General features: G+C 44.0%; 1 protein-coding gene across 2 annotated transcripts in view; it reads left to right on the forward strand.

The window, feature by feature from the left end:
• nbeaa (neurobeachin a) overlaps positions 1 to 27,704 on the forward strand; it is an 861,601-nt gene that overhangs the window by 771,741 nt on the left and 62,156 nt on the right. For both annotated transcript variants that reach the window (XM_060826144.1, XM_060826143.1), the window contains one exon: positions 4,537 to 4,656. In XM_060826144.1, coding sequence (XP_060682127.1) covers positions 4,537 to 4,656 — 120 coding nt within the window. The remainder of the gene's footprint in view (positions 1 to 4,536; positions 4,657 to 27,704) is intronic.

Raw genomic sequence — 27,704 nt, forward strand, 5'->3', positions numbered from 1 at the left:
ATTATTCTTGCAGATAGCTGTGATCTCCTTACAAATTTGTTTCTCAATTTCCCTCTGACTATTAGGGGGTCTATAATACAATCGCAATAAGGTGATCATCCCTTTCTTGCTTCTCATTTCAACCCAAATAACTTCCCTGATGTATTTTCAGGAATATCCTCCCTCAGCACAACTGTAATGCTATCCCTTATCAAAAACGCCACTCCCCCTCCTCTCTTGCCTCCCTTTCTGTCCTTCCTGTAGCATTTGTATCCTGGAACATTAAGCTGCCAGTCCTGCCCATCCCTGAGCCATGTCTTACTTAATCCTACCCACTAAAGCTTTTTCATGCCCCCTTCTAGCTCTCCTAAGTCCATCTTCATTTCCTTCCTGACTACCTTGTAACTCTCTAGAGCCCTGTCTGATCATTGCCTCCTCAACCTTAAGTAAGCTTTCTTCTTCCTCTTGATTAGATGTTCTACATCCCTGAATTCAGTGTCTGGAACTACGTTGGCACTAAATATCTGCACAATTTACTGTGTTCGCCCTGGTGCAAAGTTGAGTAGAGTTAGATTGACTCTGTGTCTGCTTGAAGTTTAGATGGAGATTACACTCCCAAGAAGGAATGGATGTATAGTGCTCTGATTTTCTGGCAGCACAGTGAGCACAAACGAGAACGATGCCAGAGTCTTATTTCTCTATTTCCTCTAAATAGCTGCTCCACCTCACTTTCTTACACTCTTGCCTCTTTCCCCCTTGAAATCAGCTTATCTCCTCTTTAATTGAATGTTCTTCTAGATTACTTATATAAAATGTTTAACCTCACAATAAATCAAAGAAATATGAGTGGTTTGATTTTTTTTTAACAAAGCAGTAGATTATCTCTCCCCCTTCACAGAGACACCTCCACCTCCAGCTCCATCCTGTTTATACACACTCTTGGTAACCAGTGCCCATTGAATTACATTGCCCATTAAAAAACAATGGAAATGTAGAATGGCTACAATACAGGAGTTCATTCCACCACTCATGTACATACCAGCTCTCATAAGCATACCTCTCAGGCAGTCCCATTCCCTGTTATTTTTCTGCAGTACTGCAATATTTTTCTCTGTTGATAATTCTGGTCATTCGTCTATAGGAAGGATGTTGTTAAACTTGAGAGGGTTCAGAAAAGATTTACAAGGATGTTGCCGGGACTGGATGGTTTTAGCTATAGGGAGAGGCTGAATAAGCTGGGGCATTTTCCCCAGAGCATTGTAGACTGAGAGGTAACCTTATAGTTATTTATAAAATCGTGAGGGGCATGGATAGCGTGAACAGCCAAAGTCTTTTTCCTCGGGTGTGGGAATCTAAAATTAGAGGTTTAAGAGAGGAAAGGTTTAAAAAGGACCTGAGGAGTAACTTTTTCACGCAGAGGGTAATGCGTATGGAACTAGCTGCTAGAGGAAGTTTTAGAGTCATGTACAATTATAGTATTTCAAAGGTGTCTGGATGAGTATGCGAATAGGAAGGGTTTAGACCGATATGGATCACATTCTGGCAAATGGGACTCGGTCAGATTTGGATAGTCGACGTGGATGATTTGAACCGAAAGGTCTGTTTTTTTGCTGTGTGATTCTATAGCTGTAATTAGCCAATTGACTTTGGTGAAAAATGTTGCTAACTTTGCTGATTGAAACAAAGATGGGTAGAAGAATAAAATAAAACAAAGAAATGAGAATTCTGAAAATCTGAAACAAAAACAGAAATTGCTGGAGAAACTCAGAACTCAGATAGTTCTAAAGGAATGTCATTGAACTCAAAATGTTAATCTCTGCTTTCTTTTGACAGATGTTGTGAGACCTCCCTAGTTTTTTCAGCAATTTCTGTTTTTGGTTTAGGTAGGAGACAAAGTAGTGAAGAGGACCATAGGGAATGTACATCTTGATTAAATGAGTCATCAGCAGCTTAGCTGAAGGAGTTTAATGTACGATAGTATGAACTTGTCCACTTTGGCAGGAAGTATAGAAAAATAGCATTTTACTTAAATTGAGAGGTTGCACAACTGTGAAATTAAAGGGTCCAGGTGTCCTGGTGGATGAATTACAAAAGGTTAAGATACAGATATAGCAAGGATTTTGGAAGCCAAATGAAACGTTGTGGTTAATTGCACGGGAAATGAAATATACAAGTAGGGAAATTTTGCTACAGTTGTGCAGGTGATGGTGAGACCACTTCTGGAATGCTATGTCCAGTTTAGGTCTCATAGAACATAGAACATAGAAGGATACAGCGCAGTACAGGCCCTTCGGCCCTCGATGTTGCGCCGACCGAATCCTACCTAACCTATACTAGCCCAATAACTTCCAAATGCCTATCCAATGCCCGCTTAAATGACCATAAAGAAGGAGAGTTCACCACTGATACGGGCAGGGCATTCCATGAACTCACAACCTGCTGTGTGAAGAATCTACCCCTAACATCTGTCCTATACCTACCACCCCTTAATTTAAAGCTATGTCCCCTAGTAACACCTGACTCCATTAGCGGTAAAAGGTTCTTAGTATCTACCCTATCTAAACCCCTAATCATCTTATACACTTCTATCAGATCTCCCCTAAACCTTCTCTTCTCCAATGAGAACAGCCCCAAGTGCCTCAGCCTTTCCTCATAAGATTTTCCTACCATTACAGGCAACATCCTGGTAAACCTCCTCTGCACTCGTTCTAAAGCTTCCACATCCTTCCTATAGTATGGCGACCAAAACTGCACCCAATACTCCAGATGAGGCCGCACCAGAGTCTTATACAACTGCAACATGACCTCAGGACTCCGGAACTCAATTCCTCTGCCAATAAAGCCCAGTACACCATATGCCTTCCTCACAGCACTATTTACCTGGGTGGCAACTTTCAGAGATCTGTGTACATGGACACCAAGATCCCTCTGCTCATCCACACTACCAAGTAGCCTACCATTAGCCCAGTAATCCATCATCTTGTTATTCCTACCAAAGTGAACGACTTCGCACTTAGCTACATTGAATTCCATTTGCCACATTTCCGCCCAGCTCTGCAACTTATCTATATCCCGCTGTAACCTACCACTTCCTTCCTCACTATCCACAACTCCACCGACTTTTGTGTCATCCGCAAACTTGCTTACCCAGCTTTCAAGTCCTTCCTCTAGATCATTTATAAAGATAACAAAAAGCAATGGTCCCAAAACAGATCCTTGTGGTACACCGCTAGTAACTGCGCTCCAAGATGAACATAATCCATCAACTACTACCCTCTGTCTCCTTCCAGCCAGCCAATTCCTAATCCAAACCTCTAATGTATCCTCAATGCCATACCTCCGAAGTTTTAGCATTAGCCTACCATGGGGAACCTTATCGAACGCCTTACTAAAATCCATATACACAACATCTACTGCTTTACCCTCATCCACTTCCTTGGTCACCTTCTCAAAGAACTCAATAAGGTTTGTGAGGCACGACCTGCCCTTCACAAAACCATGCTGGCTATCCCTGATCACGTTATTCCTACCCAGATGTTCATAAATCTTATCCCTTACCATTCTCTCTACTATCCACAACTCCAAATCAATCAATCAAATGAGGTTCAATCTCCAGGCTGTTTGAAATAAATTAAAAGAAGTTATTCTAAGATTTAAAAAAGAACGTCATTTAGAAAATCCTTAGCAGATCTTGCAACATCTGTGGAGAGAAAGATAGAGTTAATGTTTCAAATCAGTGATCTCTTGCCAGCACTGCGCACTTGAAATGCAGGTGTCTGGGGAGAGAGAAGTGGGAGGGGAGAAAGAATAAGTGAAGATGTGTGAAAGGGTGGGAAACAAGAGAGATCAAATGGCAAAAGGGCTCATGGCTCAAGACACGAGCTAATGACAATGGATAAATAAAGAAGCAGAAATGTAGCTAGGGGAGGAATAAGTGGTAAAAGCAGAATTATAGACAGCCACCATCCAAAATCAAAATGGAAGTTGTAGTTCTTATCCAAAATGATGAACTCATTTTTCAGTTTGGAAAACTTTGGGTGCCTAATTGAAAGATAAGGTGCTATTCCTCAAGTTTAAATTGAGTGTCATTGAATCAGTATGTGAGACCAAGGTCCAGCGTTGAATGGGTTGGAGAATTAAAATGGTAGGCAACCTTAAACTCTCTCACTTATGTATCAAAAACAGATTATTCACACAGTGGTGGCCTAATCTGCATTTGATCTCTCAATGTAGGAGAGACCACGTTGGGAGCAGTAAATGCAATATATTTTGCTATTAAAGAAATTATTCTTGTCTCTACTATATCACTGAAACTATAATTCAGACATGTTGCAGTTTGAGCAACTTACTGTCTTATTTAATTATATTTACAGATGAGACAGCTCTTTTATTTGAATCCATTGGATATTTTAGTATTTTACTTTTTATTCTTTAGATCAGGTGTGATCTTACTTCCAACCTCAGTGTTTATTGTTAAGACTATATATTGCTATTATGTAATAGTTATTTCCACTCTTTCTATCAAATAAACGTAGACTATTTGTTGTTTTTCCATAGGAGCCGTTTACCACATTTTTCCTGAATGCAAATGAAGGCAAATTTGATTATCCAGAGCGAACATTCTCCTCTATCACCAAATCGTGGAGGAACTGTCAAAGAGACACATCAGATGTAAAAGTAAGTATTGCTGATTATATTAAAGTACATTGAGTCTGTTACTCTGCATTACTGATTCAAATTTTCTTTTAAAATTTCTTAGATTATGGAACAGTCCCAGTGGACTAGAAAATAGTAATGCAACACATATTCAAGGAGGGGGGCATATATATAATAAAAAGTTGTTGACCAGTTAGCCTAATTTCTGACAGAGAAATTACTGCAATCTGTTAGAAGGAGGTTATAGCAGGATACGTAGAAAAATATAATATAAGCAGGTCGAGTCAACATGACTTTGTCAGAGCTAAATCATGGTCAACTAATTTCGTAGAATTCCAACAGTGTGGAAACAGGCCAGTCAAGTCCACACCAGCCCTCCAAAGGGCATCCCACCCAGATCCACCCCCCTACCCTATTCTTGTAGCCTAGCATTTCCCATGGCTAAGGAAGCAGACTGTACTTTTAAATAATTATTTATAATGTATGTCAAAGACACGGATGTAGGGCTGAATGTACAGTAAATAAATTTGCTGGCGATAACAAGATAGGTGGAAAGTAAGTCATTAAGAGAAGGAAGAAAGTCTGCAAAGGTTGGGTATAGTTTGAGTGGATATAAAACAAATTGGCAGATGAAGTATAATATTAAAGAATGGGAACTTGTCTATGTTGACCAGGAAATATTAAAAACTGTAAATGTTATTTAAATGAGGAGACATTACAGAACTATGGTGGACAGAGGAGGCTGGTGTTGGTGTATGAATGCCATGATGTGGAGGAGCTGGTGTTGGACTGGGGTGGACAAAGTTAAAAGTCACATAACACCAGGTTATAGTTCAGCAGGTTTATTTGAAAGTACAAACTTTTTAACTGATTAGATGGGAATGCAGGTTTTGATTGATTAATATGTAAATTCCAGAATTTCTTTCAAATCACAGTTTCAAGATAACTTAATGTTTTATTAGTATCTAAGAAAAAGTGACATCTCAGCTCAGACAATGCATTAAAAGTATCAGATTAGAGTCTGTCTGTATGCCAACCTGAAGTCAGGCTAATTCTGTTTCCAAATTAGGAATTTGTGAGATGTTGCATTGACTGACTGCCTACAGGTTGTGTGCTTTTTGAACAGAATAGAATGTATCTTGAGCTGTCCTACTTGGCCATCTTTCTTCCCCCCTATCTGCTCCACCCTTTTTTCCAACCTATCACAATCATCCCTCACCTCCATGTACCGATTGCAATCCCAGCTACCTCCCCCCCACCCCGGCTCCACCCAGCTCTCATTTATCTATATTATGGGCCACCCCCTCATTCCTGATAAAGTGGGATGTTCAGGGATACTTGTACAATATTTAGCACTATTTGTGACTCCTCTTCCAAATGTCAATAGAAGCAGTGTGTACCAGCACAAAATGCTCTGCAGAAATTTCCAAAGGGTCCTTAGACAACACTAACCAAATGATATCCACTTCCATCTTGATGAACAAGACAGCAGACACATGAAAACACTACCTCCTGCAAGTTTCCTCCAGGTCACTCACTATCCTGACTTGGAAATATACCACTGTTCTGTCAGTGTCACCAAGTCAAAATCCAGGAACTCTCTCCTTAACAACATTGTGGGTCTACCTACAGAATATGGACTGTTGTTTAAGACGATAGCTCACAGCCACCTTCTCAAGGCCAACATGGAATGGGCAATAAACATTGACCTAGATCGCAACACCTACATCCCATGAATGAAAAAAAAGAAATTGATGAGAAAGTATGTAGCGTACCCTGTACAATTTTAGTCTCCTTGTTTGAGAAAAACTATAATTACATTAGAAGCAGCATCAAGAAGGCTTACTTGACTCATTAGAAGGAATGAGTGGGTTATCTTCTGAGGGAAGAATGGACAGGATGTGTCAATTTAATCCAGAAGAATGAGAGGGGATCTAATTGAAATATTTAAGATCATGGTAGACTTGACAGGGTGGATATTTGGATGACGTTCCATCTTGTGGGGGAACGTAGACCTTGGGGACGCAGTTTAAGGGTTAAAAGATTTCCCTTTTAAGACCAGGATAAGGAAGGATTTATTCCCCTGAGGGTTGTTATTCTCTGGAATTCATTTTTCCTTAAAGTCAGGAAGATTGTATGAGATTGAATTTATTCAGAGGTAAGTTAAATAGTTTTTTTTTAATAGCCAAGAAAGTCAAGGGCCTTAGGTGGGTGATGGAGGTGGGGAGGAATGATGGTGCAAACCAGAAAGTGGGATTGAGACCTCAACCAGATCAGCCATGATTTTATCAAATGTCAGAGCAAGCTTGAAGGGCAAAATGACCAAATGCTCTTAGCATCTACGTTAATCAAATAGGTTTCCTGCGTGCTATGCATCACGTACTGCTCAGTGATATCAGAGCTTACGTATGCATCAGGATATCTGAATGCCCATTACATTTTAATATTTGGCAAGAGTTAGCATCACAATCATCTCATTACTAATATTAGAAGTGAAATATCTGACTGGACTACCAGGGAACATTTTAAATGTAGAGTCACGCTAAATGTGGTTACATAACTGTGTGTAAGAATTCTATATTACCTCAGCATCTTTTCTCAATTATCTCACACCTTACTGATGATAGTTTTTATTCCCCCTTAATTCGTAAATATATTTATATGATTTCTCTGCCACAACAACAGACTTACAGCAGCAGACCAATTTATCAGGCTTAAAATAGGTAAACAGAATTTAAGTAATTGTGCAGGAAGCATCTCCTAAAATTAATCTTCCTGAATTTGAATAGGAAAAAGGCCATTATAAGGCAGCTCAACTGCTTCAAGAGGCTTGACAAATAAATTACACTGCTCAGTTTTGCTTGATGTGAAGGTTTAAATTGACACTAACAATGTAATAGCTGTCCCTTTGTACCATAGAAATATATTTAACAGTTTTTTTCAAGTGAGAGTTTCATTTGGTGTTGTAAGTTTTAAGTGCTACTGCCTTGGCTTAAGCCATCTAACAATGTTTCAAACCATTGGTATTTAATCAAAGATGATTCAATTTTCAAACTTCAGTTTGAGATATGTGATAGAATTTTGGTTTTGGGTTAGGGCTCAATGTCGGAATCAAATAGAGGTTAGCACCCTGAAGTGTCTGAGGAACAAGCATGTCCCGGTAGTGATTTTCCCTGACTGGCCAACTAATGGCCAGGTTGCAGGCATGCTGTTCAGTTAAGGACAGTGGACAGGTTCTGAAGCTGAAAACTCAGAAGGATGTCCTGCAGTTTGGGAAGACCTGCAGCCTGCCATTTCAGGTAAGAGAGAAATAAGTGAGTTTCATCTTTTTTTATTCACTGTAATGATGTAGGTGGATTTATTGCCCTTCATTTGCCAGTATTTATTGCCTATCCTAGTTGTTGTTCAGAAGGTGGCTTCTTGAGCCACTGCAGTTCACATGCTGAAGGTAGCCCTACAGTGCTGTTGGAAGGGAATTCCAGAATTTGACCCAACAATACTGAAAGAATAGTGATATATTTGCATGTGAGGATGGTGAGTGGCTTGGAGGGAAACTTGCAGCTGGAAGGTTCCTATGGATCTACTGCCTTGTCCTTTGATATGGATTCTTGAGGATCTATTTGTTTACAACTTTTAAACTTTTAAAATAAAACTGGCCACAGTAGCCAAGCTACCACCATGGGGGCAAACTGTAGCTACAACTGAATCAAGCAAGCAGGGAAGGCATCAAAGACTGCCTGAAGATTTGGCCTGATCTACCATCACAAGATTGCCTTCGGGTACTTATCCTAGCTTCTAGTGGAGGGTGCATTTGGAAAAGGTGGTCTCAGGCCAATTAATTGCTTTTTATTTGGGTCCTTACTGTTTTTGAGCAAGAAACACTTCCCCTGCTCTATTCCTATATCTGAGAAAGTTACTTAGTTGTAAAATGGTGCTGCCGAACTGAGTATTTACAACCATTTGCCTTTGTATTCTTCCTGAATTGGAGCAGAAGTCCTGCTGAGTAATTTATCAAGGATAAATTTGAATTTAATGCATTTGTTGTATTATCCCTCATCATTTTTCTCCCTCAACCTGTTGGCCAAGAGATTTGTCTGGACAAAATTAATTAGCGTAATTACTAACAACTGAAAGGACTGTACAGCAGGTCAGGGGAAACCTGGTGTCAAGTTGTGGTTAAACCCGAAGTACTACATTGGTCATTCTCATTCTCCCTCCTCCTCTGACCAAAGGAAAAGGCTCTGTGAAGAGGACAACCGGCAAGGTAAAGGTGTACATTGGAGCAGCCGTTAAGGCAGTGGGTCAGGGTTAGATTGGATGTGCTGAAGTCCTTGCTTGAGAGCTTTCAGCATGAGGAGGCTGAGCAGGGATCCAGATAAGGGCTCTGTAACTCTACTTTCTTACTGTCTAGACTGAAGGCAGAAGGGAAGGCAGATAAGGCAGTGGCATGCTCCTCTTGCAGGATGTGGGAGATTAGCAACACCTCCAGTGTCCATGGTGGCGACACCTGAGAGATGTGCACTCGGGTTCAGCTCCTTCCAGTCCACATTAGGGAACTGGAGCTGGATGCACTCAGGACCATCCGCAGTGCAGAGAACATCATTGATAAGAGCTATAGTGAATTAGCCATTCCTAAGGTGCAGGTTGCAGGTACCTGAGTGTCCACCAGAAGAGGTAAAGGTTGGGGTAGTGGGGTGGTGAAGGCAGATAGTGCAGAGCTCCCTATGGCCATTCCCCTCATTAACAAATATACCACTTTGGATATTTTGAGGGGAGGTGACCTTTCAGGGACTAATGCAGCAGTCAGGTCAGTGGCACTGTGACCGGCTCTGACGCTCAGATGGAAAGGGTACAATCAGACAGAGCAATACTGATATGAGACTCAATTATGAGGGTAAAAACACTGACTGCAGATGCTGGAAACCAGAGTCTAGATTAGAGTGGTGCTAGAAAAGCACAGCAGGTCATGCAGCATCCAAAAAGCAGGAAAATTGACGTTTCGGGCAAAAGCCCTTCATCAGGAATACCTTTTCCTGATGAAGGGCTTTTGCCCGAAACGTCGATTTTCCTGCTCCTTGGATGCTGCTTGACCTGCTGTGATTTTCCAGCACCACTCTAATCTAGACTCAACTATGAGGAGACAAACAGGAGATACTGTGGTCACAGAAGAGACACCAGGATGATGTGTTGCCTCCGGGGTGCCAGGGTCCAGGATGTCTCTGAGCAGCTGCAGTACACTCTGAAGGGGAAAGGTGAACAGCCAGATGTCGTTGTGCACATTGGTACAAATGACATAGGAAGACAAAGGGATGGGGTTATGAAAAATGAGCATAGGGAGTTAGGTAAGAAGTTACAAAACAGAACCTCAAGGATTACTCCCAGTGCCACATGCCAGTGAGGATAGAAATAGAAAGACAGGCCAAATGAAAGTGTGGCTGAGGAGCTGGTGTAGGGAGCAGAGTTTTCAGTTCTTGGATCATTGGGATCTCTTCTGGGTTAGAGGTGACCTGTACAAAAGCGACAGATTGCATTGAAACGAAGGGAGACCAAGATCCTTGCAGGAAGATTTGCTAGTGTTACCCAGGAGGGTTTAAACTAGTTTGGCAGAGGGGTGAGACTCTGAATAAGGGAGGGGCCATCGAGAAGTCGGGGGAACTACATTCACCATCAATAGCAAGTTTATATTCAGGATAGCCAGGGATACAGTAAAGGGAGGGGGGTAAGACTTCTGGTTTAAAGTGCATTTATTTCAATGAACGAGCCCTGACTGATAAGGTAAATGAGCTCAGCATGAATTGGCTCTGGGGACTGGGATATTATAGCCGTAACAGAAACCTAGCTGAGAGCAGGGCAGGGCTGGCAGCTTAATGTTCCAGGATACAGAAGTCACAGGTATGACAGAAGTACAAGTAAGCGAGGAAAGGAATTGCCCTTTTGATAAGGGAGGATATAACAACAGTGCTTAGAGATGATATTTTTAAGAGGTCATCAAATGAAGTTAGAATTTAGAAACAAGAAGCGGGTGATCGCTTTGTTGGGACTGTACTATGGACCCCAAAATAGTCAGCGGGTACGAAAGGAGCAAGTGTGTAGAGACATTACAGATACTTTAGGAATAATAGAATAGTATTGATTGGGGATTTTAATTTCCCCTGTATTGACTGGGCCACCCAGAGCGTAAAAGGACCAGATGAGGTGGAATTTGTCAAATATGTCGAAGAAAGTTTTCTAAATCAATATGTGGAGGGCCCTACTCGGGAAGGTGCAACACTGGACCTCCTCTTAGGAAACGTGATTGGGCAAGTAACTGAAGTGTCAGTCAGAGAACAGTTTGGCTCCAGTGAGCATAACTCTCTTAATTTTAACATATCTATGAATAAAGGTAGGACAAATCCACAGGTTAAGGTGCTAAATTGGAGCAGGACCAACCTTGGGGCTATTAGGCAGGATCTAGCAGAGGTCGATTGGGTGAGTCTGTTTGAAGCAAAAGGAATGACTGGCAAATGAGGGGCTTTGAAAAGTGTGATACCAAGAGTCCAGAGATAGTACGTGCCTGTTAGGGTGAAGGGAAAAGGTGGCAGGTTTTTAGGGATCTCTGGCTGGCAAGATATTGAGGCTCTGGTCAGGAGAAAGAAGAAGGCATGGATTGGGTTTAAGCTGTCAGGCTCAAGTGAATCCCTAGATGTCTATAAAAAGTGCGTACTTAAGTGGTAAATCAGAAGAGCAAAAAGTGGGTAGGACATGGATAAGGTTAAAGATAAGGTTAAAGATAATCCCAAGAGGTTCTATGGTTATATTAAAAGTAAAATGGTGATTATGGAGATAATAGATCCCCTTAAAGATCAGCATGGCCGCCTATGTATGGAGCGACAAGAGATGGAGGAGATTTTTAATGAATATTTCTCCTCAGTGTTTATGAGGCTTGAGTCATTGATGCTAAGGAAATAAAAGAAACAAGTGGGCGTGTTTTGGACCGCATACATATTACCAAAGAGGAGGTGTTTATAGCCTTAAAGCACATTAAGGTGTATAAATCCCCTAGGTCTGATCATGTCAGAGAGTAGTAGAGATATAGAGCGCACTGCCTGCAACAGTAGTATACATGTAGAATTGCCAAATTTAAGGGCATTTAAGTGGTCATTGGATAGTTATATGGACAAGAATGGAATAGTGTAGGTTAGATGGGCTTCAGATTGATTTCACAGGTCGGCACAACATCGAGGCCGAAAGGGCTGTACTGTGCTGTAATGTTCTATGTTCTATGTCCTAAATCCATCCTCAGGGAGGCTACGGAAGAATTGAAGTGGCCCTTCTGGAGATTTTTGTTTCATTTTTAGCCACTGGTAAAGTTCAGGAAGGCTGAAGGTTGGCTAGTGTTGTTCTATTGTTTAAGAAAAATAGCAAAGACAGGCCAAGGAACTACAGGCTAGTGAGCCTGATGTCAGTGGTCGGCAAGTTGTTGGAGAGGATACAGAGGGACAGAATCAACCAGCATTTGGATAGTCAAGGCCTGATTCTGGATAATCAGTATGGATTTGTGCACAGGGAATCATGTCTGACAAATCTTTTGGAGTTTTCTGAAGAGGTAACCAATAGGATAGATGAGGGTACGGCAGAGGATGTTGTCTGTGTGGATTTTAGTAAAGCAGTTGACAAGATCCCGCACGGCAGGTAGTCATGAAGGTTAGGTCACAAGGGATCCAGGGAGAGCTAGTGAATCGGATTCAAAATTGACTCGATGATAGGAAGCAGAGGGTGATAGTTGAAGGTTGTTTCTTGGACTAGAGACCTGTGACTAGTGATGTGTCACAGCGTTCGGTGCTGGGACCTTGGTTATTTACATAAATAATCTGGATGTGAATGTACAAGATATGTTTAGTAAGTTTGTGAATGATAAAAATTAGCATTTACCGTTGATAGCAAGGAAGGTTATCAAAAATCACAAAGGCATCTTGATCAGAGGGGAAGTGGGCTGACGATTGGTAAATGCAATTCAATACAGATAAGTGTGAGGTGTTGCACTTCGGAACATCAAATCAAAGTAGGACTTATACAGTAAATGGTAAGGTCCTGAGAAGAGTTGTGGAAAGAGGGAACTAGGAGTACAAGTACATAGTTCATTAAAAGCGATGTTACGGATAGACAGGGTGGTGAAGAAGGCATTTAGCCTGCTGCCCTTCATTGGTCGAGGCATTGAGTGTAGGAGTTGGGATGTTATTTAACAGTTGTATCAGTCGTTGGTGAGGCTGCACTTGGAGTATTTGGCCATCTTGTAATAGGAAAGATGTAGTTAAACTGGAAAGAGTGCAAAGAAGATTTATGAGGATGGTACCAGGGCTAGTTGGCCTGAGTTATAGGGAGGTGTTGGTCAGGAGATTTTATTTTTTGGAATGTAGGAGAATGAAGGGTGACCTTATGGAGATGTATGAAATCATGAGGGGCAGAGATAGAATGAATGCATATAGTCTTTTTCCAGGAATGGGGAATTAGAGGATGCAGGTTTAAAGTGAGGGGGGAAAGGTTTAAAAAGATGTGAAGAACAACTTCTTCACTCAGTGTGGTACATATATGGAACGGGCTGCCAGAGAATCATAGAATCCTTACAGGACACAGGGCCTTCAGCCCAACAAATCCAGACCGACCCTCCGAAGAGTAACCCACCCAGACCCATTCCCCTACCCTATTATCTTACATTTACCCCTGACTAATGCACCTAACCCACACAACTCTGAACACTATGAGCAAATTAGCATGACCAATTCACCTAACCTGCACATCTTTGGATTGTGGGAGGAACTCAGAGCCCCCAGAGGAAACCCACACAGACACAGGGAGAATGTACAAACACCACACAGACAGTTGCCTGAGAGAAAGTAGTTGAGGCAGGTACAATAGCAACATTTGAAAAAAACATTTAGATAGGTACATGCTTGGGAAGCATTTAGAGGAGTATGGACCAAATGCAGGCACTTGGAACATCGACCAGTTTGAGCTGAAAGGCCTGTTTCTATGCTGTATTACAAAAAAAAACTGCAGATGCTGTCAATCAGAAACAAAAGCAGAAGTTGCTGGAAAAGCTCAGCAGGTCTGGCAGCATCTATGTAGAGAAATCAAAGTTAACATTTCAAATCTGGTGACCTTCCTCAGAACCGTAATTAGTATAGTTGTTGTTAATAACATAAACTACAAACAAGGGAGGTATTCTAAAGGTTCTGCCGGTGTTGACCTACTGTTTGCCTTACTACAATAAAACACAGCAGGAATGGCATTTGTCCTCAATGTGTCATATTGTTGTGGTTCAGTCTAATGCTAGTTACGTTTGCCTAGGGCAGTTAATTAACCATTAATGACACATTACATTTTAAATACAGCTTGTTCTGAAGGCCGCTTTTTCTTACAATAGACAGCTTGAAGCCAGTGATGTAACATTTCAAATGAAATTAAATAAAATAATATCACTTGTGTGTGTCTATCTATTGCTTAAGTATTTTTGAGGGAAAATGAAAAGTAACATTGTGCACAGCAATGCATTAAAGCAAAAATGTATATACATGTGTTTCATATAATTATATGTGTTGAATTTACAGGTAACTTTGGAATCTGATCAAAAGAAAAGTTTGATATATGATCTTCTAGGCCTCAAAATTGGTCAAGAATCTATGTTTTACAATCTTTCTTTATTAATCCTGGCCTCCCCCTGTGGTAATGAGAGCAAGCTGGGAAAAGAGAGGCTGTTAGTAAGATGACCTTTCAGGAAACTAGTCACCCGGAAAAGACCTTAGCTAGTCCAGTTGGCTTCACACTGATTTTTTAAAATGTACTGACAAGCAAAGGAATCACGATCCAGACTTTTCTTTATTAAATAAAAACTGTTCAAACTAGCCACTGTGTGTTCTCCAAAGGCTTTGCAGGCCTCATGAGTTTGACAAAATGCCATTAAACCAAGGTAAATTAATACAGTTAATGGGGAGAGTTTCTGAATGATTAGTCAGTCCATTTCCAGAATTAATGGACGCTAGGGGATCAAGAACTAGAAAAGATGGTATTTTTAAAAGCATGCAGTGAATTACATTAGAAAAGTGGAAACGTATGTTTTGGATTTCATTTCACTGTGCAGCCATAATAACACTATGTTGTGATAACAGTGGAATGTAAACTTTACATAGGATCTGGTTTAAAAAAACAGTTTTGATTAATTCAGTAGTAATAAATACCAGCTAATGATCCTTATTTGTGGCTAAAGAGTTTTCTGTGTTGCTGTGCAATGCCTTTTATTTGGTTAATACACTTCACTAACAGTTTATTTTCCTCCTCCACTGCAAACTTAGAAGTTGGGATGGTCAGGCGACTGATTAGCTCTCTGTTATGAAAATCTCCAGTTAGTTTTATGTAAGATTGGGTGCAAAATGTTTGCTTTAGCTGGAGTTCTGTCATATTCCACACTTTAGTGTATTTTAACTGAAGCTACACTAAGGAAATAATTACTTTAAGTATTATTGAGAAAGGTTTACATTACCTTCATTAACTTAAACAAACTATGCTTGATGTTATATATTGTAATAGTGGTAAATAATCAAAGCATATTTAGAAATGTTGGAGGAAAATATCTTGTATCTAGCAATTAATAATGCCTTTTCTCGATCACATCCCTCACACTGCAGGGCTGAGGTATCAAATTTAATTATTGGCTTTAGTGACTGTAGTGATTTTTTTTGCGTTCTTATACCTCTGTGACCCTAGAAAAACTATATAGAGTCACATTTCAAGCAGAGTGTCATCCGTTTTGATCATATTACACTTTGTAGTGCCTTAGTGCTTGTAACGATGTAATCTGGTAAATTTAATCTGTGGCTATGATTTGGGAAATTGGAGCTTCACGTTGATTTTTCTTTAAAAAGAGTTGTATCATGTTAACATATAGTGTGGCAAGAGGTTTTCAAATTGTTTAATTCATGTTAAGGATGACAGTTTCAACAATGCGTATTGCACTTAACCTTCGAACAGCAAGGAAGTACATAACCACAGTGAAAATCCTAATAGGCGAGAAAGCACATTTAAACAATATGTAAGTAATTTATGATGTAATTAGTTAAAATGTTTACAATGGATGACGGTATGAGCTCTTCACATTAGTACAATAACTCCCAAGCAAATTCATATTACTGGCTTTACTACCAATCCTCTTGAGTATCAAAACAGCTTACAGGATACTGAGTCCAATGCTGTGATTTTCTATCTGAAAGCAATTCCATCTTGTGTTCTGAAGAAAGGTCACTGGACCTGAAACGTTGACTCTTCTTTCTCTCTACAGATGTTGTCAGACCTGCTGAGTTTCCCCAGCTATTTTTGTTTTTGTTTCAGATTTCCTTCATTTGCAATTATTTTTTAATGCACAATTGTCAATGATTGTGTTGAGTAATATTGTGAACATTTAAGCAAAAAGTTTCAAAATCCATTGAAGGAATAAATTTTTAAAAAGATTATTACAGTTTACTGAGTGGTAAAAGATATATGCGGTCTGTCACTATTGGGACCCAATGCATAAGGCTTCAAAGTTTAATTATTTTGTGTCCTGTACGAATTGGATAATTAAATATTTCTTGAATTGAGTTAAGCAGTAGAATTTGGGATAAAAACCGGAAGTGCTGGAGAAACTCAGCAAGTCTGGCAGCATCTATGGAGATTGAAACAAAGTTAATGTTTGAGTACAATATATCTTTTTGAGAGACAAAAACAAAATTAACATTTTTGAGTCTGAAATGACTCTTTGGAAGAAGAGTCATACCAGCCTAAAAGTGTTAGCTGGGAGTCATATCAAACTTGAAGCCTTACTTTGTATCTCTATCCAGAGATGCTGCCAGATGTGCTGAGTAATAACCATTATTGATTTTTTGATAGATCTCAAGCATCCACAGTATTTTCCTTTTATTAAGGTTGGGAATTTTCTCTAATTATTTCCTGATTTTTAATGTTAGAATAATTCTATTAACAAGTTGCCAAACTAAAACATGAGGTTAAATCTATTCAAGTTTTGAAGCTTCACAAATAGTACACAAGCCTTTATATAGCAAGTGAACACTTTGTAGACTAAACTTCTTAATTCCACGTTTTAACAGGGTGAATAAAAGAATTTTGGAGAATAAAATAGTCCTTTCACAATGTAATTTTAAGGGCATACACCACTTGAACTGTATACCTTAAAGGTACTAGAATTATATGTAGGACATGTAAAAGCATGTGAAAGTTTCCCCTAGTGTTCAACGAAAATGTAAGCACCAAAAAAATATTCAGTTTTGTAATACATAAATGCAATGGTTAAGATTTTGCAATCGGTGGCTAAGCAAGGACACTTATCACTGTCCTTGAAGAAAGCTACCAACACAGATCTAGTGCTGTCTCTGGTGTGGTTTTCTCCTTTTCCAACGGCACATTAACTCTCAAACCAAGTCAAGGAATGCGTTGGTATGCAGCACAGTGATGTTAACAAGCAGCAGAATATACCATTACACAGAAGTGTTCACAGACTCAAAACCAGGGAATGAGGGAATGCTTAATATCCTTAACTCTTAACTTACATTTTCAAATGGCAAAATAATTTCTAATTATTGTGTTCAAGAAAGAGATGAAAAGGAGTAACCTTTGAATAAAAGAAGAAATGATATCTATGTGGAATTGTTTTGTCATTGTGGAAAAATTTAACAACACACAAATATAAAAATTAGCTTTTTGGGTCAAATGAAAGTATTTAGCAGTATTTATGAATTTAGTTCACAATTTAAATACATAATTACATTCCATTCGAGAAAGAGAATATTTGAGGCATTTTACTTCAAAGTTTACTAGTATTAGAGTGGGTTTAATTAATTTAAAATGATTGAAGTCTGGGAAGCCTCAACAGCACATCCTCTGGATGTGAATCGAATTACGACCAGCAACTTCTGGATTTACACATTATTGTATACAAATGCAGACTCTAGAAATATCTGATTTCACTGCGTTAGAGACAGTTTATTATTATTTCCACTGCAAAATTGTCTTCACCTGACAATCTTGGTAATATGGTAGCTACTAGTCATCTTATTAAGGTATTTGTGGTATCTATTCTTACAATGTCATGAGTACTGTTGAAACTATATTGACCAGAATTCATGATGTACAAAAATCAATATTACCTCACTTTGTACAGAAGTAATCTTATCCTTTTCTGATGTGGAGGTGCCAGGGTTGGTCTGGGAAGGACAAAGTCAAAAACCACATGGCACCAGGTTTAGTGTAAGAGGTTTGTTTGAAGACACAAGCTTTTGAAGGCTCACTACTCCTTCAGGTGCTAGTGAGGAAGGAGATATGTAAAAGATCAAAAGGTCATACAACTTATGCAAATGCAGTGAACATAAGCAAGATATCTGTCAAGTCTTTAATCAGTTGGAATTGAGGTGCAGGTTTCAACTCATTAATATGTAAATCCCAGACTTTGTTTCAAGTCACTGCCCCAAGGTAACTGAAGGTATTATCAGTATAAAAGAGGTGATATCTCAGGACAGACAATGCATTTAGATGTGAGTCCTTGTTTTTAGAGTCTGTCTGTGTCCTAACCTGGAGTGTTGGGGACAGAGAGAAAGAGTGTGTGTGTGTGTGAGAGTGGGAGAGGGAGGAAGAGTGAATGCGTGTGTGTGTGAGAGACAGAGAGTGGGAGAGATAGAGAGAGAAAGAGAGCGAGAGTGTGTGTGTGAGTGAGAGAGAGCGAGCGAGTGTGTGCATGAGAGTGGGAGAGACAGAGAGCAAGTGTGTGAGACAGAGTGGGAGAGAGCGAGTGTGAGAGAGAGAGAGAGAGCGAGAGCGAGTGTGTGAGAGAGAGTGAGTGTCTCTGTTAGAGTGGGAGAGAGAGCAAGTGAGCGAGAGAGGGGGAGAGAGCGAGTGAGTGAGAGAGGGGGAGAGAGCGAGAGAGGGGGAGAGAGCGAGTGAGTGAGAGAGGGGGAGAGAGCGAGTGAGTGAGAGAGGGGGAGAGAGCGAGTGAGCGAGAGAGGGGGAGAGAGCGAGTGAGCGAGAGAGGGAGAGAGCGAGTGAGAGGGAGAGAGCGAGTGAGAGAGAGAGAGCGAGTGAGAGAGAGAGAGTGAGTGAGAGAGAGAGAGCGAGTGAGAGAGAGAGAGGGAGAGAGCGAGTGAGTGAGAGAGACAGGGAGAGAGCGAGTGAGAGAGAGAGAGCGAGTGAGAGAGAGAGAGGGAGAGAGCGAGTGAGTGAGAGAGACAGGGAGAGAGCGAGTGAGAGAGAGAGAGCGAGTGAGTGAGAGAGACAGGGAGAGAGCGAGTGAGAGAGAGAGAGAGAGAGCGAGTGAGTGAGAGAGACAGGGAGAGAGCGAGAGAGAGAGAGAGAGGGAGAGAGCGAGTGAGAGAGAGAGAGGGAGAGAGCGAGTGAGAGAGAGAGGGAGGGAGAGAGAGAGGGAGAGAGCGAGTGAGTGAGAGAGAGAGGGAGAGAGCGAGTGAGTGAGAGAGAGAGGGAGAGAGTGAGAGAGGGAGAGAGCGAGTGAGTGAGTGAGAGAGGGAGAGAGCGAGTGAGTGAGAAAGGGAGAGAGCGAGTGAGTGAGAGAGAGGGAGAGAGTGAGTGAGAGAGAGGGAGAGAGCGAGTGAGTGAGAGAGAGGGAGAGAGCGAGTGAGTGAGAGAGAGGGAGAGGGAGAGAGAGTGAGTGAGAGAGAGAGGGAGAGAGAGCGAGTGAGTGAGTGAGAGAGAGGGAGAGAGAGCGCGTGTGTGTGAGAGAGTGGGAGAGAGAGCGAGTGAGTGAGAGAGAGGGAGAGAGCGTGTACGTGTGAGAGAATGGGGGAGAGAGAGCGAGTGAGTGAGAGTGGGAGAGAGAGCGAGAGTGTGAGTGAGAGTGGGAGAGAGAGCGAGAGTGTGAGTGAGAGTGGGAGAGAGCGCGAGAGTGTGAGAGAGAGTGTGAGAGAGAGAGCGAGAGTGTGTGAGAGTGTGTGAGAGTGTGTGAGAGAGTGTGAGAGAGAGTGAGAGAGTGTGAGAGAGAGTGAGAGAGTGTGAGAGAGAGTGAGAGAGTGTGAGAGAGAGCAAGAGTGTGTGAGAGAGTAGGAGAGAGAGCGAGTGTGTGAGAGAGTATGAGAGAGAGCGAGTGTGTGAGAGAGTAGGAGAGAGAGCGAGTGTGTGTGAGAGGGTGGGAGAGACACAGCGAGTGTGTGTGGGAGAGAGAGAGCGAGTGTGTGTGAGAAGGTGGGAGAGACACAGCGAGTGTGTAAGAGAGTGTGGGTGAGAGAGCGAGTGTGTAAGAGAGTGTGGGTGAGAGAGCGAGTGTGTCTGAGAGAGTGTGTGAGAGAGCGAGTGTGTGAGAGAGTGAGTGAGCGTGTATGAGAGTGAGAGAGAGCGAGTGTGCCTGAGAGAGTGGGAGAGAGCGAGTGTGCCTGAGAGAGTGGGAGAGAGCGAGTCTGTGTGAGAGAGTGGGAGAGAGCGCGAGTCTGTGTGAGAGAGTGGGAGAGAGAGGGAGAGAGAACGAGTGTATGTGAGAGAGAGGGAGAGAGAGCGAGTGTGTGAGAGAGACAATGAGTGTGTGTGAGAGAGTGGGAGAGAGAGCGTGTGTGTGAGAGAGTGAGTGTGTGAGAGAGTGGAAGAGCGCATGTGCTTGAGAGAGAGTGGGAGAGAGCGTGTGCATGTGAGAGAGTGGGAGAGAGCGAGTGCGTGTGAGAGAGTGGGAGAGAGCGAGTGCGTGAGAGAGACAGGGAGAGAGCGAGTGAGAGAGAGAGAGAGAGCGAGTGAGTGAGAGAGACAGGGAGAGAGCGAGTGAGAGAGAGAGAGAGCGAGTGAGAGAGAGAGAGAGAGGGAGAGAGCGAGTGAGAGAGAGAGAGAGAGGGAGAGAGCGAGTGAGAGAGAGAGAGGGAGAGAGCGAGTGAGAGAGAGAGAGAGGGAGAGAGCGAGTGAGAGAGAGAGAGAGAGGGAGAGAGCGAGTGAGAGAGAGGGAGAGAGCGAGTGAGAGAGAGAGGGAGAGAGCGAGTGAGAGAGAGAGGGAGAGAGCGAGTGAGAGAGAGAGAGAGGGAGAGAGCGAGTGAGAGAGAGAGAGAGGGAGAGAGCGAGTGAGAGAGAGAGGGAGAGAGCGAGTGAGTGAGAGAGGGAGAGAGCGAGTGAGTGAGTGAGAGAGGGAGAGAGCGAGTGAGTGAGTGAGAGAGGGAGAGAGCGAGTGAGTGAGAAAGGGAGAGAGCGAGTGAGTGAGAGAGAGGGAGAGAGTGAGTGAGAGAGAGGGAGAGAGCGAGTGAGTGAGAGAGAGGGAGAGAGCGAGTGAGTGAGAGAGAGGGAGAGAGCGAGTGAGTGAGAGAGAGGGAGAGAGAGGGAGAGAGCGAGTGAGTGAGAGAGAGGGAGAGTGAGTGAGAGAGAGGGAGAGAGAGCGCGTGTGTGTGAGAGAGTGGGAGAGAGGGAGAGAGAGCGAGTGAGTGGGAGAGAGGGAGAGAGAGCGAGTGAGTGAGAGAGAGGGAGAGAGCGTGTACGTGTGAGAGAATGGGGGAGAGAGAGCGAGTGAGTGAGAGTGGGAGAGAGCGAGAGTGTGAGTGAGAGTGGGAGAGAGCGCGAGAGTGTGAGAGAGAGCGCGAGAGTGTGAGAGAGAGCGCGAGAGTGTGAGAGAGAGAGCGAGAGTGTGAGAGAGAGAGCGAGAGTGTGTGAGAGAGAGCGAGAGAGAGCGAGAGTGTGTGAGAGAGTGTGAGAGAGAGCGAGAGTGTGTGAGAGAGTGTGAGAGAGAGCGAGAGTGTGAGAGAGAGCGAGAGTGTGTGAGAGAGTGTGAGAGAGAGCGAGAGTGTGTGAGAGAGTAGGAGAGAGAGCGAGAGTGTGTGAGAGAGTAGGAGAGAGAGCGAGTGTGTGAGAGAGTAGGAGAGAGAGCGAGTGTGTGAGAGAGTAGGAGAGAGAGCGAGTGTGTGTGAGAGGGTGGGAGAGAGAGCGAGTGTGTGTGAGAGGGTGGGAGAGACACAGCGAGTGTGTGTGGGAGAGACAGAGCGAGTGTGTGTGTGAGAGTGGGAGAGACAGAGCGAGTGTGTGTGAGAGTGGGAGAGACAGAGCAAGTGTGTAAGAGAGTGTGGGTGAGAGAGCGAGTGTGTAAGAGAGTGTGGGTGAGAGAGCGAGTGTGTAAGAGAGTGTGGGTGAGAGCGAGTGTGTCTGAGAGAGTGGGTGAGAGAGCGAGTGTGTGAGAGAGTGAGTGAGCGTGTATGAGTGTGTGAGAGAGTGAGTGAGCGTGTATGAGAGTGAGAGAGAGCGAGTGTGCCTGAGAGAGTGGGAGAGAGCGAGTATGCCTGAGAGAGTGGGAGAGAGCGAGTCTGTGTGAGAGAGTGGGAGAGAGCGCGAGTCTGTGTGAGAGAGTGGGAGAGAGAGGGAGAGAGAACGAGTGTATGTGAGAGAGAGGGAGAGAGAGCGTGTGTGTGAGAGAGACAATGAGTGTGTGTGAGAGAGTGGGAGAGAGAGCGTGTGTGTGAGAGAGTGAGTGTGTGAGAGAGTGGAAGAGCGCATGTGCTTGTGAGAGAGTGGGAGAGAGCGTGTGCATGTGAGAGAGTGGGAGAGAGCGAGTGCGTGAGAGAGAGGGATAGAGAGTGCGCGTGTGAGAGAGGGAGAAAGAGAGTGCGCGTGTGAGAGAGGGAGAAAGAGAGTGCGCGTGTGAGAGAGGGAGAAAGAGAGTGCGCGTGTGAGAGAGGGAGAGAGAGTGCGCGTGTGAGAGAGGGAGAGAGAGTGCGCGTGTGAGAGAGGGAGAGAGAGTGCGCGTGTGAGAGAGGGAGAGAGAGTGCGCGTGTGAGAGAGGCAGAGAGAGTGTGCGCGTGTGAGAGAGGGAGAGAGAGAGAGAGTGTGCGCGTGTGAGAGAGGGAGAGGGAGCGAGCATGTGAGAGAGGGAGAGAGCGAGCATGTGAGAGAGTGAGAGAGAGTGCCCGAGTGAGGAGGAGAGAGTGCGCGTGTGAGAGAGGGAGAGAGAGTGCGCGTGTGAGAGAGGCAGAGAGAGTGTGCGCGTGTGAGAGAGGGAGAGAGAGAGAGAGAGAGTGTGCGCGTGTGAGAGAGGGAGAGAGAGAGAGAGAGTGTGCGCGTGTGAGAGAGGGAGAGAGAGAGAGAGCATGTGAGAGAGGGAGAGGGAGAGAGCATGTGAGAGAGGGAGAGGGAGAGAGCATGTGAGAGAGGGAGAGGGAGCGAGCATGTGAGAGAGGGAGAGAGCGAGCATGTGAGAGAGTGAGAGAGAGTGCACGAGTGAGGAGGAGAGAGTGCGCATGTGAGAGAGGGAGAGAGAGTGCGCGCATGTGAGAGAGGGAGAGAGAGTGCGCGCGTGTAAGAGAGGGAGAGAGAGTGCGCGCGTGTAAGAGAGGGAGAGAGAGTGCACGCGTGAGAGAGAGGGAGAGAGAATGCGTTTGTAAGAGAGTGAGAGAGAGAGCATGTGAGAGAGAGGGAGAGTGAGCATGTGAGAGAGAGGGAGAGTGAGCATGTGAGAGAGAGTGAGCATGTGAGAGAGAGTGAGCATGTGAGAGAGAGTGAGCATGTGAGAGAGAGAGAGAGTGAGCATGTGAGAGAGAGAGTGAGCATGTGAGAGAGAGAGTGAGCATGTGGGAGAGGGAGTGAGCATGTGAGAGAGGGAGAGGGAGTGCACGAGTGAGGAGGAGAGAGTGCGCATGTGAGAGAGGGAGAGAGAGCGAGCATGTGTGAGAGAGGGAGAGAGAGCGAGCATGTGTGACAGAGTGAGAGAGAGCGAGCATTTGTGAGAAAGAGCGCGAGTGTGTGTGAGAGAGCGCGAGTGTGTGTGAGAGAGCGCGAGTGTGTGTGTGAGAGAAAGCGAGTGTGCCTGAGAGAGTGGGAGAGAGCAAGTGTTTCTGAGAGAGTGGAAGAGAGCGAGTGTGTGAGAGAGACAGTGAGTGTGTGTGAGAGAGTGGGGGAGAGAGTGAGTGTGTGAGAGAGTGGAAGAGCGCATGTGCTTGTGAGAGAGTGGGAGAGAGCGTGTGCCTGTGAGAGAGTGGGAGAGAGCGTGTGCATGTGAGAGAGTGGGAGAGAGCGTGTGCATGTGAGAGAGTGGGAGAGAGCGAGTGCGTGAGCGAGGGAGAGAGAGCGAGTGCGTGAGCGAGGGAGAGAGAGTGCACGTGAGAGAGAGGGAGAGAGAGTGCGCGTGTGAGAGAGGGAGAGAGAGTGCGCGTGTGAGAGAGGGAGAGAGAGTGCACGAGTGAGGAGGAGAGAGTGCGCATGTGAGAGAGGGAGAGAGAGTGCGCATGTGAGAGAGGGAGAGAGAGTGCGCATGTGAGAGAGGGAGAGAGAGTGCGCGTGTGAGAGGGAGAGAGAGTGCGCGTGTGAGAGAGCATGTGAGAGAGGGAGAGAGAGAGAGCATGTGAGAGAGGGAGAGAGAGTGCATAAGTGAGGAGGAGAGAGTGCGCATGTGAGAGAGGGAGAGAGAGTGCGCGTGTGAGAGAGGGAGAGAGAGTGCGCGCGTGTGAGAGAGGGAGAGAGAGTGCGCGCGTGTGAGAGAGGGAGAGAGAGTGCGTGCGTGTGAGAGAGGGAGAGAGAGTGCGCGCGTGAGAGAGAGGGAGGGAGAGGGAGTACACGAGTGAGGAGGAGAGAGTGCACATGTGAGAGAGGGAGAGAGAGTGTGCGCGTGTGAGAGAGGGAGAGAGAGTGCGCGCGTGAGAGAGAGGGAGAGAGAGTGCATTTGTGAGAGAGGGAGAGAGGGTGCGCATGGGAGAGAGAGTGTGCGTGTGAGGAGGAGAGAGTGCGCATCTGAGTGGGAGAGAGTGCACGTATGAGAGCGAGGGAGAGAGAGAGAGACCGTGTGTGGGAGAGCAAGGGGGAGAGAGTGCACGTGTCAGAGCGCGAGGGGGAGAGAGTGCTTGTGTCAGAGCGCGAGGGAGAGAGAATGCGCGTGTGAGTGAGAGGGAGAGAGAGTGCGCGTGTGAGAGAGAGTGCGTGTGTGAGAGAGTGAAAGAGAGAGAGCGGTGTGAGAGCGCGAGGGAGAGCACGTGCACATGTGAGAGAGCGAAGGGAGAGAGTGCGCGTGTGACAGAGCGAGGGGAGAAAGTGCGCGTGTGAGAGCGCGAGGGAGAGTGAGTGCGCGTGTGAGAGACCGAGGGAGGGAGAGTGCACGTGTGAGAGCGCGAGAGAGGGAGAGTGCAGATGGGAGAGCGCGAGGGAGAGAGAGTAGGCGTTTGAGAGAGCTAGGGAGAGTGCACGTGTGAGAAAGTGAGGGAAGGAGAGTGCGCATGAGAGAGAGCAAGGGAGAGAGAGTGCGCGTGTGAGAGAGCGAGGGGGAGAGAGTGTGCATGTGAGAGCGAGAGCGAGATGAGAGAGACCCTGTGAGAAAGGGAGGAGAAAGGAGTGAGTGAGTGTGTATGTGTGTATGTATATATGAGAGTATGTACAAAGGGACCTGCTGTCCTCATCAATATTGACTGCAGGCTAACACAGATGTTCAAGAAACAACTAGAAAGCTCTGGTGTGTTAGGATTTGAATAGTCATAGACATGTGCAGCATGAAAGCAGACCCTTTGGTCCAACTTGTCCATGCCAACTAGATATCCTAAATTAATCCATTTGCCAACACTTGGTTCGTATCCTTTTAAACTCTTCCTATTCATATACCCATCCAGATGCCTTTTAAATGTTGTAATTGTAAGAGCCTCCACTACTTCCTTAGGCAGGTCATTCCATATACGCACTGCCCTTTGCATGAAATAGTTGCCCCTTCAGTCCATTTTAAATCTTTCCCCTCTCACCATAAACCTGTGTCCTCTTGTTCTACTCTTCCCCCAATCCAGGGAAAAGACCTTGTCTATTTACTCTATCCATGCTCCTCATCATTTGAGAAACCTCTATAAACTCACCCCTCAGCTTCCGACACTAGAGGGAAAACAGCCCCAGCCTGTTCAGCCTTTCCCTATAGCTCAAACCCTCCTACCCTGGCAACATCCTTGTAAATCTCCTCTGAACCCTTTCAAGTTTCACAACATCCTTCCTCTAGGAGAGAGACCAGAATTATACAGAATATTCCAAAATTGGCCGAACCAGTGTCCTATACAGTCACAACATGATGTCCCAACTCCTATTCTCAATGCTCTAACTAATGAAGAAACGCATACTAAACGCTTACTTCACTATCCTATCTACCTGACACTCCATTTTCAAGGAGCTACGAACCTGCACTCCAAGGTCTCTTTGTTCAGCAACACTCCCTCAGGTCTTACCATTAATGTGTAAGTCCTGTCCTGATTTGCAGCACCTCACATTTATCTAAATTAAGTTCCATCTGCCACTCCTTGGCCCTTTGGCCCATCTGATCAAGATCCTATTGTACTCTGAGGTAATCTTCACTGTCAACTACTTCTCCAATGTTTATGTCGTCTGCAAACTTACTAACTTATACCTCTTATGTTTGCATCCTAATCATTTATATAAATGATGAAAATCAGTGGACCCAGCACCGATTCTCGTGGCACACCACTGGTCACAGGCCTTCAGTCTGAAAAGCAACCCTCCACCACCACCTTTTGTCTTTTACCTTTGAGCCAGTTCTATATCCTTATGGCCACTTCTCCCTGTATTCCATGTGATCTAACCTTGCCAACCAGTCTACCAGTAGGAACCTTGTTGAACACCTTACTGAAGTCCATACAGATCATGTCCACTGCTTTACCATCATCAATTATCTTCGTTACTTCTTCAAAAAATACAATAAATTTAATGAGACATGATTTCCCATGTACAAAGCAATGTTGACTCTCTCTACTCAGTCCTTGCCTATCCAAATACATGTAAATCCTGTTCCTCAGGATTCTTTCCAACAATTTGCCCACCACCAATATCCGGCTCACTGGTCTATAATTCCCTGGCTTTTCCTTACCCCTTTTTTTAAATAGTCGCACACATTAGCCAACTCCAGTCTTCCAGCAATTCACCTGTTCCTATAAATGATCCAAATACCTACAGGAGTAGCAAAGTCTTGCATCAATTGTGTAGAACTTGGTTAGACCGCATCTGGAGTATGCTTTGTAGTTTTGGTCCCATTATCTTAGCCATGGAGAGAATACAACAAAGATTCATAAAACATAAAAATCCAAAGTACTGCAGATGCTGGGTCAGAAATAAAAAATAAAAATTGCTGGAAAGACTCATCAGAGAGAACACAGAGTTAATTGTTCTGATTTTGTGACCCCCCCTTCAGGACTGTGTTCTACAGTTTTCTACACTACATATAGTATAGTCCTGATATTTTTAAAAAATTCATTTGTGGGATGTGGGCTTCACATGCTAAGACAGCATTTATTGTCAAGCACTAACATAGAAACAGGAGTATGTCGTTCAGCCCATTAAGCCTCCCCCACCATAGCACATGCACTGCAGCAGTTCAAGAGGGCAGCTCACCACCACCTTCTCAAGAACATCTAGTTTTGGGCAAGAAATGCTAGCTCCACCAGCTAAAAAATATTTAAATACAGTCATGCCTGATTGAACACTTCAAATGTCTTTTACTCAGCCAATCCCCATATGCTGTACATCACTACTCAATCTTTCTTAATAAGACAGTCTCTGCATCCCCACAATCAGCTTAGTGAATCTTTTCTGAATTGCTTCTACTGCTTCTATATCCCTTCTTAGATGAAATCAAAACATCATCCAGATGTAATCTCGCCAATACCTGTAGTGTTGTACCAATGCTTCCTTTCTTTTATATTCCATTTTCTTCCAAATTGCTTGCTATATGTTTAGCTAACTTTTGGTATTTATGTGCAAGGACACCCAAATACCTCTATACTGCCATTTTCTGCGGTCTCTCTACTTTAAGTAATACTCTGGTTTTCTACTCTTCCTGCCACCCATATTATACTTTTTCTATCCTTTTTTCATTTGCTCACTATTTAGATCTCTCTGTTGACTCTGTGTCCTCCACACAGTTTGCTTTCCTACTTTGTATTGTCAAAAAATATTACAACGACACTGATGGACCCATCATTTAAGTCATGGATATAAACTGTAGATAGCTAAGGCCCTACCATTGAATCTTTTGACACATCACTAGATGCTGACCAAGTTTAACCAAATTAGGCTAGTCCCATTTGCTTGCGTTTGGCCCATATCCCTCTAAACCTTAC

The sequence above is a fragment of the Hemiscyllium ocellatum genome, chromosome 6, assembly GCF_020745735.1.
Source record: "Hemiscyllium ocellatum isolate sHemOce1 chromosome 6, sHemOce1.pat.X.cur, whole genome shotgun sequence".
In the NCBI taxonomy this organism is placed as follows: Eukaryota; Metazoa; Chordata; class Chondrichthyes; order Orectolobiformes; family Hemiscylliidae; genus Hemiscyllium; species Hemiscyllium ocellatum.